Source organism: Anser anser (genome assembly GCF_964211835.1).
Source record: "Anser anser genome assembly, chromosome: 1".
Classification (NCBI taxonomy): Eukaryota; Metazoa; Chordata; class Aves; order Anseriformes; family Anatidae; genus Anser; species Anser anser.
In genome coordinates this window covers 176,377,013-176,390,335 of record NC_139720.1, presented here as the reverse complement: position 1 = coordinate 176,390,335, position 13,323 = coordinate 176,377,013, and the positions used below count along the sequence as shown (strand labels likewise).

The window sequence follows — 13,323 nt, the reverse complement described above, 5'->3', positions numbered from 1 at the left end:
AACAAAACCATCATACAATGGGTGAGCAATTGGCTGACGGGCAGGGCTCAAAGGGTTGTGGTAAATGGGGCCACATCTGGCTGGTGGATGGTCACTAGCGGGGTCCCTCAAGGCTCCATTTTAGGGCCAGTCCTCTTCAATGTTTTTATAAATGATTTGGGTGTAGGACTAGAAGGTGTTCTGAGCAAATTTGACGATGACACCAAACTTGGAGGAGTTGTGGACTCAGATGAGGGTGGAAAGGCCTTGCAGAGAGATCTGGACAGACTGGAGAGCTGGGCGATCACCAACCACATGAAGTTTAACAAAAGCAAGTGCCGGGTCCTGCACCTGGGATGGGGCAACCCTGGCTATACATAGAGACTGGGCAACGAGATGCTGGAGAGCAGCCCTGCAGAGAGGGATCTGGGGGTTGTGGTTGACAGCAAGTTGAATATGAGCCAGCAGTGTGCCCTGGCAGCCAGGAGGGCCAACTGCATCCTGAGATGCATCAAGCACGGCATTGCTAGTCGGTCGAGGGAGGTGGTTGTCCCACTCTACTCTGCGCTGGTGCAGCCTCACCTCGAGTACTGTGTGCAGTTCTGGGCACCACAGTACAAGAAGGACATGAAACTATTGGAGAGTGTCCAGAGGAGGGCGACGACGATGGTGAAGGGCCTAGAGGGGAAGACGTATGAGGAGTGGCTGCGGTCACTTGGCCTGTTCAGCCTAGAGAAGAGGAGGCTGAGGGGGGACCTCATCGCAGTCTACAACTTCCTTGCAAGGGGGAGTGGAGAGGCAGGTGACCTATTCTCCGTTATCACCAGTGATGGGACCCGTGGGAACAGTGTTAAGCTGAGGAAGGGGAAGTTTAGGCTGGACATCAGGAAGAGGTTCTTTACCGAGAGGGTGGTTGCACACTCAAACAGGCTCCCCAGTGAAGTAGTCACTGCACCAAGCCTGTCTGAATTTAAGAAGAGATTGGACTGTGCACTTAGTTACATAGTCTAAACTTTTGGGTAGACCTTTGCGGTGCCAGGAGTTGGACTTGATGATCATTATGGGTCCCTTCCAACTCGGGATATTCTATGATTCTTGACAAAAACAGCAAAAATGTTTGCTATTTAAATATGCATTTTACTAATTTGATTAAAATGCATAACCCAGCATGTAATTGTCCTATTTCCCCAATCAGTTACACATATATTACTGTTGGAATGATTTGGCTTGGTCAAACCCGTGTCCATACCTTAGCCAGCCATGGTTAAATTTACCGGTACAAATCCATCTCTGCAGGCATTTTGCCGTAATTTGTCTGACTCAGAAAAAGCTGCTGAAGTTTTTAGACGTGTGCTTATCTCTATCATCCTAGCAAACATGGTTTGAAACAAGGTTATCAGACAGGAGCATCATGCTCAGTCTACTTTGTTCAGCACAGGACACTTTAATTTCTCTCAGTAAAATTGATATACCTGAACCTCTCTGCTACATAAACAATCCACCCTTTTGATTTTCTAGTATCTAATTTAATGGAAACCATGAACTTTTAATATTATGGAACAAAAGTACAGCATTTAACAAGTTCAATTCCAGAACAGACACCAATTAGTTTTATATATATATATATACACACACATAAGAAAAAGTAATGTTTCATGTTTACATAAAATTTAAAAGATGAAAAAAATCATAACAAATCAACAAATTTTTACAGAAAGAGTGTCGTCTTCTGACAAGCACAGAAGGACTTGCCTTCAGTGGCACCAAACAGCACAAAACAAAACCAGAAAATCAAGCTAGACAAAGTATTTTCAAAATATATCATTATTAACTTCTTTCTCTTTTCCTACAATGCTTACCATGGTGTGATCTAAATGTATGTGTGAGCTAGATTCATGTTATGGCATGGGTAAAAATGAAAGAACGTTGTTGTTTTTTCCCCTGTATCATACTTACTCTTCCTAACAACATTTTTCCCTCCATTTTGTCATTTACCAACTCCTCTCCAAACATTTCAACTTTAAGCTGACATGAACCAGGGACTCTACCAACAGCATTTATTCATTACATACAGAAATTTCATTCCTAGCTCACCACCCATCTCATGTAGTGATTGAGATATGGGCCTATGAGAAAACATATTGTTAGGAAGCTTACGTATCACAATATATTACTTAAATTTTGAACATACGAGACTCTGAACTAAACTTGGTACATCTAACTCCTAATTACATTCGCTTTTTAATGGAATTTAATATTAAGACTACTATTCCAGATCAAGGAAGAAGTTTGGAGAATCTATGATAGCTTTTTCACCCTTCAGGGGAGATGAAAATAAAAGGAAGGAGATAACTCTTCAGTTGATTCAGAATCTTGAGTGTGGCTCTCGCATCCTATACATGTACTCCAGATATTCTCGTATCTAGGTACAAATATCCACACAGATAACTACCAAAAATAACTACATATTGTTACAATGACATGGTACTCAATGACATGATACTTCTTCCCTGAAGCCAGAGATACTAAAAGAATTCTAAAATAATTTCTCCCTCCTAGGGAAATCATCCTGGATGAAGCTGTTAGTGATCACCTTAGCTTGAAAAAACTAGGAATGAACAAGAAAAATCAAAGCCCTATATGGATGTATCCATCCAGGAAAAGAAATAGCCTTATTCTGTGTTTATCTGGATAAAAAAATTAATAATTATGAATTATGAGCTATATACATGGTATTCCCTTATTATTTTTCAAATGAAGCATCAACCATCAACAATGAACTAGGAGTGTTTTATTTTCTCTCTTACTTTGCAAATTCAACCTGGGAGATATTATAAACATATCTTCCCACTGGGAATGTGAAAGGTGACTGTAAGTACTCTGGATAAAGCATACTATAAAACAGAACAGGAAGGAGGCAGAACAGGTTAACACAATGACAAGTACAGTATTTCATTCCCATTTACACACAGAACAGAAAAAAGAAAAAAAAAACCATCAATGTGTATCAGGTTTAAATGGCAAAGTTTTTTTTTTTTTTTTTTTTGGGGGGGGGAGGGGAGGCTGCAGGGGTGGTCTCTGTGAGCAGAGCCCAGGAGGAACAATCTGTTCCTGAAGGACTGCACCCCGCCGTACAAGCCCACGTTGGAGCAGTTCTTGAAGAGCTGCTGCCTGTGGGTAGCCCCTGCAGGATCAGTTTGGGAAGGACGGCATCCTGTGGGAGGGACCCCATGTGGAGCAGGGACAGAGAGTGACTGTAAAGGAGAAGCGAGGACAAAGACATTGAGTTTGTTTTGCCTGTCATGATAATTGCTGAGTGATCTCCCTGTCCTTATCTGAACCCTTGAGCCCTTTCTATTGTATTTTCTCCCCCTTTCCCTTTGAGGAGGTTGAGCAAGAGTGGTGGAGTTCAGATGCCCAGCAGGATAAAACCACCATATTATGGAAATTCAAAAAACGGCTCCATATCTTCCAGTGAACCTTGCCACATAAAATTACTACTTTTTTGTTTCTTTTATGTAAATTACTTTTTTTTAAGAAAGAGGATGTGGCAATCAGGCCTTCCAGATCCACAGGTATGTCCACTAAAAGTACTTATACTTTTTTTTTCTTTTTCTTTTTTACTATGCCACCTCTTCATATTTAGGAAAAAGAAGCTGTTATTGCTTCATTATTACTACTTTAAAACTGTATTTCAGGCAAGAAAATTAAAAATAGCGTTAACAAAAAAGAACTCACCACAATTCCAAACTGCTCTGGTTCAGACAAATTATTATACTCGCTCTTGAACTTGGACAACGTGTTCAGTTGTTCTTGTTCCGGAAGATGTTTTATTAAATTCTATCAAAAGAAAAGGAAGGAGGCTTATAAATCTCATATTCTGCATTTCTTTTATAATTGCAGGTAAACAGTGTTACTTATGTATCGCTAACGTATACTCCAAAGACAACACTCCTGTCCCGAAGTTGACATAAAGTAAAATAGGCAACCCACAAATTCATGTAACCAAGTGTAAAAAGCAAATTATTAAATGCCAGTATCTTCCGCTGATTCTTTCAACGTACAAGTTTCTGTTGTCTTTTACTAAATACCATTTTGTAATGAGTATGTTTGATAGGCACTGTGTAAACAAAACAAAATAAGTAAATACGACAGGGAAGGCAGAATACGAATTTCAACTGTAACGTACCTAACTAAAGGATGGTAAGAATGATTAATGCTAGACAAAAAATATTTTGAGAACGGATAATTTATTTTCTAGTATTTCAGAACAAAAGCAGACTGTAAGGTGATGACAGGTAAAGCAATGCCTGTATCTACAAAAGCTTAAACCCATTAAACACTACTTAGCATGCAAACTTTCCAGAAGTAGAATTTCAAAGGCAGGACTCAGCTTCAGCTGAATTCAGGAGTCCACATAGGAAGCTTAGGCACTTACGTGAATGCCTTGTGAACTCAAGTAAAAGTCTAAACATGACACCTTCATCTGATCATCTAAGACGACTTCAGACTCCCTGGAGCTTCCAGAGGACTTTGGCACCTCTGCTTACATATAGTCATCTGCATTTAGGCACCTGAATCCCACTTAAATTACCAGGTAGGTAGTAGGTAGACTGACAATGGCTATTCTGAGCAAGTTCTGAAAGGACAGAGCTCCTCAAATATCCAGTTGGGGTATAAATTTAACAGGCAGTAGCTTAGTTCTCTCCCTTCCCAAGATGACTGCTGTAGCTACTATCAGGGTTCCTGTAGCCTGCTCTCTTTCTAACCTCACAAATCCTGTTTTCCTGGTTACACAGTCGCAAAGCTTCCATCCTAGTAAGAAAACAAGAAAGATTGTTTTCTTACTTAAAACACTCCCTGGCCTACTGCTAAGGTCACTCCTCTGAGCTGAAGTAAAGATGCAATCCTGCTAACACTGATTCAAGTTGGGCAAATACAGCTGTACCACTACCTACTACCATATTTTCAAGAACAGATCGGAAGGACTAATTGCAGCACTTTCCCATTACTCTGTGGAAAGGCAGATGCTTAAGTCAAAATCTGTTTTATTACTCTGCAAGTAAATAGCTTTATTGCTATACAATCAACAAAATAACTTAGTCAAGTTGGTGAACAGGATCTCCCTCTGATAGTCTTAAAAAAAAAACAAACCACTAATTCATCTGGAATCAAAAATAATTTCTTCTTCTATAGAAGAAATTCAGCCATTTAGGATATACAAATTAGATCCCTGGGGCCAGAGAGATGAAAAGTCATGCCTACTCTTTGCATAACATATTTGCCTAATTTAAGAAGAAATAATTCAACTCTAGTACCCACCAAAGTAGCCCTACACCAGTAGGTCAAACAGCGGCTTTATGCTATCTTCAAACTCCCTATTAGCTAGTTTCAAAGTGAGTCATATGTGCAATAGTAACTTTGGATTACTATAGATATTCCTCTTGTTAAAGAATGAAAATACTAGATTTGTAATTCCAGTATACATATATCCAAAGTATTAATGTTTTTTAAAACCCACTTGAACACTTTGTTTTATACTTCTTTTAGTTTTCCTATACTCAATCTCTTAGCTCTTGTACAATCACCATTTTATGGTAGTTCAGCATTTATCAAACCTTTTTTCTGATAGATAAGAACTAGACAGTACTTCATCACTGCTCTGTTTTAGTGTAAAAATAGTCGCTATTTTAAGAACTGAAACCCTACTTTGATTCTAAGGACTAAGGTAAGTAATTTGTTTTAAAGCATTTTGTGTCATCCAGTGTAAGGACAATATAGTTTATCAAGAAAGTAAAGTCATCAAATAAAAGAAGAAAAGGTAGACTTATGTGCAAGGACCAAAATAACCAAAGAAAGAGTAAATGATACTTAAAGAATGAACTGCTTCAACAGACACTCCACTCTCAGATAAAGATTTTGGTAGAAAAAAGGAAACCAGTAAAAATGCAGGAATGATGAAGCTTAAAATAATAATGCAAAGTTAAATTTTATGGATCTGGTTTTGGACATGGCCAGACTAACTTTCAGCATGAAGAATTTATGATACTAGTCATATATATCCTTGCTGTTATTACAATTGGAAAACATTTTTGAAAAAAAAAAAAAAGGCTACAAAAGGCTACATCTATTAATTATGAATTAAGATGTCCAGCACTAAATCTATAAAATTCAGCAGACATCAAAGGGCAGAGAGATTCTGAGTGTAAAAGGCACATTTTAAATTATGTTTTGATAACCTACTTATTTCTGTCTTGATATACACATAAGTTATTACCAATACTTTAAATATACTACAACTCCTTAATTTTTATTGAGATTAAAAGGTCATTGTTTGATGATAAAATAATTTTCACATGTAGAAAGACCGATCACAAAACTTTTCAAAAAGAGAAACAGTCAAGTGTTGTATGAATGTTTTCAATATTGAACACCAGAGGAAAAAAATCGAAGCAGCAGCTGGTATCAAAGCAGCTTTATGGTGTTCAGATAAAGCTTTTGAACTACTAGAGATGAAATACATTTTGAATATCAAACAGAGAATAAGCAGGAGAAAGAATTTTGACTAAGTCACGGGAAACATTCCGATAATTAGTCAATGACTATTTGGATTACAGCAGAAATTTTGGAGTTTTAATGTCTTTCAGAAGTATATTTAAATTCTAACAGAAGGGAGAGGAGCAGGATGGAGAGAGACATAAATCAGACATTTTACTTATGCACTCTGTATAACAAAAAGGTAGGATTAAGGACAACTTTCCAACTTCAGAAACTGTGACATTAAGATATACTGGGCAATATTTACCGCTAGACAAAAAAAAAAAAAAAAAGATGAAGATTAGAAATTTCTGAAAAGGAGAACCACCAAAATATTTAAGGTATCATATAAATACATAAAAACAGCCACATGCTTATAAACCTATGTATGCTTTTGCTCTTCTCAGAATAACGAAATACACAGAACTACATCTTCATTGTATATCCAAACCCCACACTTGTTTAGGATTTTAAAAGCAGACATACTAAAAGAGACATACAGATGGATATTTTCATTTATTTTGTAACCTCAGCATAGGTTTACTAAAGGGGAATACTAGATTTCTAAGGCAATGAGACACACGATTCAACCACTTTCAAAGGAAGATAGGTGTCTAAGTGCTTTTTGAGGTTTGAACTTAGATGGGACCGTTCTCAAAGACATTACTGAACTGCTTTATCCAGAAACGAGAAGCTTGGATAAAGCCATTTGACAGAAATGATTACACCCAAACTTGCAAAGTAAATTTGGAGCCTAAGTCCCACTGAATTTTCCATTTCATTTGGGCTTGATAATGTGTAATCACATTAAAAAAAAAAAAAAAAGTGCCCTGCCATCATCTAGTAGCATGCCTTGATATATTTATAACTTTCATACGGGATACCTGAGCACTACTGCTTCTATGCTACTACACTGACTTTTAGTCAGTCGCAGCAGCTGGTAACCTCATTATCTTCTTGTTGGACATTATTCCTTACCTCACTTTTGGTCCTTCAACTTCTCTCATCCTTTTCTTAAATAAGATTGTCCCCTCCCCTCCAAAACCAAACACAAAAGGGCTCAAACACTAACTTGTCCAAAAGATTGTAGACTCTCATTTTTGATCTCAAAAATGCCTAAGGATACAAAAAATGTTTTGCTTTCTTTGAATTACATACAGGGAAATTATCAAGATGTCAGTTTTTCATAATATTGATATATAATATCTATTTTAGAAAGGTTGCTTCACAGTATTATTAAGGATGTAATATCATTAAGAAGCTGAATTTTCACCACTGAAAAGAGTGCTAAGGTCAAACAGCATGAAAGAGAGCTTCAGAGAAGACATGGAAACTCTGAGACAGGTCAGACTGAACATAACAGTGTAGCATATTCTACCTCTCAGATTGTCATGCGGTTCTACAGAATCTCAGCTATTACCCCACATATATATTTTATATACATAAAGAGACACATCATGCATCTTCTAAGCATGAAGACAACCTTGAAAAAGAAAAGGGATGTAAGCACAAACTAGCATAAACAAGGAGCTCTAAGGCATAAACTACTCTGTTCATCCTAATAACCTTAAAGCAACAGATAGTTTCAGTGGCAATATTAACTGCATCTTGATGTTCCATTTTCCAACAAAATGCAAAGAATTACACAATGATATATATATGCAGTCACTGGAGATGATGGCTCATGTTTCTTCTTTCAAGTATATCCTAAGCAAAACATCCCATCCTGCAAATCATTCAGTAGACAAACTCCCTTTAAAGGAAAGTGAAGTCTAAATAGCTCAGCAGAGTCTAAAGATCTTTGAAATCCGAGTGATAAGATATGACACCCAAACTGCATAGTGGACAAAAAGGAACATGCTGAACATACAGTCTCCTCAGTAGGATCTTATTTTGACATTCCAATATGGTGAACATTCAGTTTGCAGGCAAAGCACGCAAAAATTAATTTTTTTTTGACCTTTGAATCCAAATTGCTACATGTTGCAGTATGAGTCATACATTTGAATCTCAAGGAGTCTGAATGTTACAACTCATTTTATAACTCTTTTTATTATCTATATTTATTTCTTCACTAATCAACAGATCTGCAAAAAGCCTATGCTTCTAAAAATCTAACTTCATGTTTCTTGGATGTTTCAGCATGGCCTGGTGCCCATCTCTCCAACAGACTTTCAAGTATGTTGTACATGTCAGTAATCTAAATCCTCCTTAGGTAACGCCTACACTACTTTACTAGTAGATTGTTAACAATTACAACTTGACATTTAGGAGCCATAATTACAAAAATTTGAAGTTCATCACAGTATATAGGAATCCTGTCCAAAAGAAAGGCAATCTTGGTCTAAAGAAGGATCTCTGCAAATCTAATGGAGCATCATCAAGATGACTGTGGGACATGGCATACAACTGGGGGACACAGCAAAGAAGTTTAGAGAACTGCATTTGTTCAACTTTAACAGAACAAGATTCAGGGGAATTTAATGTAGTCTTCAGGTTCCCAACAGGTACCTGAAAGATATATAAAGAAGATATGATACGGCTCGTCTTGGAGGGGTGCAAACTTGGTTTGGCAACTCAAGTGCCAAAAAAAGAAAATTCCAGCTGGATAAACAAGAAAATGTTTTTCACCATAAGGGTAGTCCAACACTGGAAAATATATCCAGAAAGACTGTGCAATCTCCACCCTTGGAGATGCTCAAAACCTAATGGGGAAAGATCCTAAGCAATCTGCTCTAGTTGACCTGGCTATGAGACAAGATTGGACCAGACGACCTCCAGACATTTTTCCAAATGATTTTTCCCATGGTTCTAGAATAAAGCATTTGTATTAGAATTAGTTTTATGGAATTCTTCAACTTATCATCCTTTAAATAACTCTGTGAATAGAAGAACATAAGGAACTTTGAGTATCTTTTGTCTCCACACAGAATCATACTTTGAATAAAATAATATGGAAAAGAAAAACACTATCCAAATAAGCTCTAAGGAAGAAATGTGGTCACTGTGGATGTCCTAAGGCAAGATTCTAAGTAAGAGGAAAGAGAGGAGAGAGAGTAGAAGAAAATATCCCTTTCCACCTAGTTTTCAACGAGAACAAAAGATTTGTGCAGCTGAGCCTGAGGTAAAAACAAATTTAAAAAGAAAATATAGTAACCAGGGAACAAACATAAGCTGTTTGAATATACAAACAAAAATAAAATCAATTTAGGTTTAGATAATAGGAATACAGAAAGTAGAGAACATCAACTCAGCTACTATCATAAAAAATAGCTTTACAAATATAAAAAGAACTAGAGTTCACAGAAAAAAAATAACTCTTGCAGTGATTTAATAGTCAAACAGTGTACATTAAGAGGCTTTTTAGGCACAGTTTTCTATTTGATGAGAAGCTTACCCTGAAATACTGGGATTTCAAGTGTCAAATTTCCTTACCTGAATCATGGACTCTGACAGCTGTGTTTCATCTACTTCCAGTATCATCATTTTGATTTCCTCATAAGGCACTCGGAAAGATCCAAGGAAAATTGCTGAAATAAATATTCAACCCACAATTAAAGAAAACAACAAATTATTTCTTCTTACAAAACATCAATTATATAGGCTATAGCATCTAAAGGTCAACAAACAATACACAAATTTGCATACGAGATAACAATTTAAAGTGTATTTTTATTTACTGTTCTCCAGTAATTCCAGCTTTCTCCATCCATTTGTCATGTATAACATCTAGCATCAAAGAACACTTAGTGACAAGTCTACTCTCAAGGACAATTATTGCCACCACAGTATTTTGTACCAAGATGACAGTTACGCTTTTTTCTTCAACAGTCTCATTAGTGCTTTCTCACAAAAAAAGCAGCTCGAGAAAATTACCACTACCAAAACCATATAAGCAGTTTATATATGTATATATATATTTTTTTTTCATATAAACCTGTTTATTTCTTCACCATTACCAAATCAGTTCTTATTTTATTTCTGCCTGCCTTTAGTTACCTACTCATTTTACCACTCTCCTCTGCCAAAACTTTGGCATCTTTATTTGTGTGTTATTGTGCAGTACTGACTATTGCTTTCTTCTGCAAAGTGCATGAGGGTTGGCCAGACATCTTGTAGACATTACTGTCTTTATTGACTTTTTGGTTGGGTGGGCAGCAATCCTTAATGAACATGTTGAAAATAAAGACAGATAATAGATATTCAGCTGTATCCTATTGCTTAGGTATATACCTAAGGAAATAATTTCATTCTTAAATGAGAGATACTGTTTAACTGTTTTGTTTTTTTTTTTTTAGCATATATTTTCAATTGTATCAACTTACATGTTTGAGCTTAATGCCAAGCACTACGTATATAAAGCATACTCTCACACATTTAACCAAAAAGTGGTTATGAGGCAGTCACACAGAGAGAAAGACATTTTTAATGTAACATTTATATAACGTTACTTTATCATAAAACCAAAATCTACTTACACAGATTCTGTGCAATCTTTGGGTCCAGAACTTTTAATTCCTTGATTCGTTTCTTAATGGATTTCTTTTCTTCAAAATCTTCCTCTTCTTTTTTTACTACCAAAGTAAACACAAATACACTCGCTGTTAACTTTTGATATTTAGAGAAAACATTAATGAATGCAGAACATATTTCCTGCCAAGTGTAGTCAATTCACAAAGAGAAGAACAAATCATTGAATATAAAAACAAAAAATAGTGGTTTTGTATTTAGTGCTCGTGTTCTTTAAGTTTTTGTCAGTCAAATTTGTCAGCATGTTAGCCTCCTAGAACAAGTTTGTTTGTTCAATATATGAATTGAATGAAGATGCTAATACTAATTGTAAGAATTGTCTGAAGACATGAAAAGAATCCTTAACATACCGTTCAACTTACTTCAGTCAACCTGGCCAGGTTAACACACTGAATTGGATTTTAACAGTAACAGAGCTTAAAGAAGGTATGTGAATACCTCTCAACGTTGAGCAATAAAAGAAACAACCCCAAATTGGGTGGTTTTGTGCCCACTTTTGTCTAAACAAATAATTATCATAAACCACAGGCTCATTCAAAGACTAACATTACCTTGGAATATAAGTGAGTATATACTTATTACCTATTTTCCTTATCTCCTCCAAAAAGATGTGTTTTTTTTAATATATATGATGTAATCACCTTGTTAGAAAATAACATAAAGGCAAAGTGATTGCATAAACACACATTAACAGTGCTGGAAATTCTGGCTTATTCTTTCTTTTCAGATTATAGTTCATACAAATAGGATCTTCCAAACACATTATACAAGCTGAATTTATTTCTCATTATTTACACATTGTCATAAGAATTTTACTTAAAATAACATAGATACTTGATAATGTGTTACTAGGAAAAGAACCATTCCAGCTATTATGGAAACAAAATAAAAGACCAAAAACAAATCTTTCCTTAAATCCAATCTGCATTGGTTTTTGTTTGTTTGTTTTTTAATTCAGCACAAATCTTCACTGTTAAACATTATTCACCCAATGCATTCCTATTGTTTACCTCATTATCTAACATCTGAAATTAGTTTCCAAGCTTTACAGTATGATTGTCCTAAATTGTCACACATGCTTCAAATATCTGAGTAGAAAATATATGGTAATAAAAGTATATACCACTGTCTTCAGGAGATGGATATAAATGAGAAGGCTTGTCAGTAAGACTTGTCCTTTTGACAGTAGCCATATCAAATGCTTGCCTGACTGATTACAGAATTATTAACCCCAAAATAGATAACCCAGTCTCTCTGATCTGGGAAGACATTCATCAAGCCTAACATTACCCTTGCATGCACCGAATCTTATATTTCAAACATGTATTGAACCTATTTTGTGTTTTAGTAAATGGAATTGTTAGGATTACAATTTCTAGCTCATTGACGATTCCTGACAAAACCAGATGTAATATGAATTACCAGGAACATTTCCCTAAATTGGAATGACTTCTGTGGATTTTAAGAGAGAGCTTTGACAGCTATGACATTCTTAAAAAAATATGTATTTTTCTAAGCATAATAAATTTTATTCATGATAGGAAGACAGACTAAATGATGTCTTGATGTCTCTTGATGTCTTTGAGCTGTGTTGTCCAGTATTACTATTACCGAAGAGATAAGAACTTAAAGACCTCACAGAGTGATTGAAGGAACTGGATTCTAGTCCCTTCTGAGTTGGTGGACACGCAAATTTGAATCATCTTCCAAAACACTTTGAATACACTACACCTGCTAGGCAGCATGATGCTGCTTTTGAAGATAAGCCACAGTACAGAAAACAACCTGGCTTTCCAAAAGATGGAATCACAGAAGTATGACATAAAACAGTCCTTGGAAGAAGGACAGATATCTAGGGTCCGGGCAAGTGGATGACAAAAGGCACAATCCACGTTAGTTATTTTCCTTGCCCTACCCAGAACCAGTTGGCCTTGAATTTCTTCTAGCATGGATTTATTAAAGAGGTTATTATTCTCCCGTCCCAGGAAAATCAAAACACTTAGTTCACTACGCATGTGAAAACAAAGGAATAGGTTTGAACCACCCATCTGAGAACTCAACATCCTGTGCTCACAAAAGAAACAGAATGACGCTAGAGCTACAAGACAAAAAGGAGGTTGCCACTAAAATTTCATTTTTTTCTGACCATGCTTTTAGAATAGTCCTCACTGAATCCAGAAGGATGTGTTGGGGGCTACGCATCTCAAAATCATACAACTGTTTTCTCCAGCAGTAACTTCTTACTGACTACATGCTGAAAACTGTCATTCTTAATAG

At 36.2% G+C, this 13,323-nt stretch overlaps 1 protein-coding gene across 3 annotated transcripts in view; it reads right to left on the bottom strand.

The window, feature by feature from the left end:
- Positions 1 to 13,323, bottom strand: part of DIAPH3 (diaphanous related formin 3) — a 247,857-nt gene that overhangs the window by 130,466 nt on the left and 104,068 nt on the right. For all 3 annotated transcript variants that reach the window (XM_083849164.1, XM_083849166.1, XM_083849165.1), the window contains 3 exons: positions 10,995 to 11,090; positions 9,952 to 10,046; positions 3,718 to 3,819 (listed from right to left, as the gene is read on the bottom strand). In XM_083849164.1, the coding sequence (XP_083705290.1) occupies positions 3,718 to 3,819; positions 9,952 to 10,046; positions 10,995 to 11,090 (293 nt within the window). The remainder of the gene's footprint in view (positions 1 to 3,717; positions 3,820 to 9,951; positions 10,047 to 10,994; positions 11,091 to 13,323) is intronic.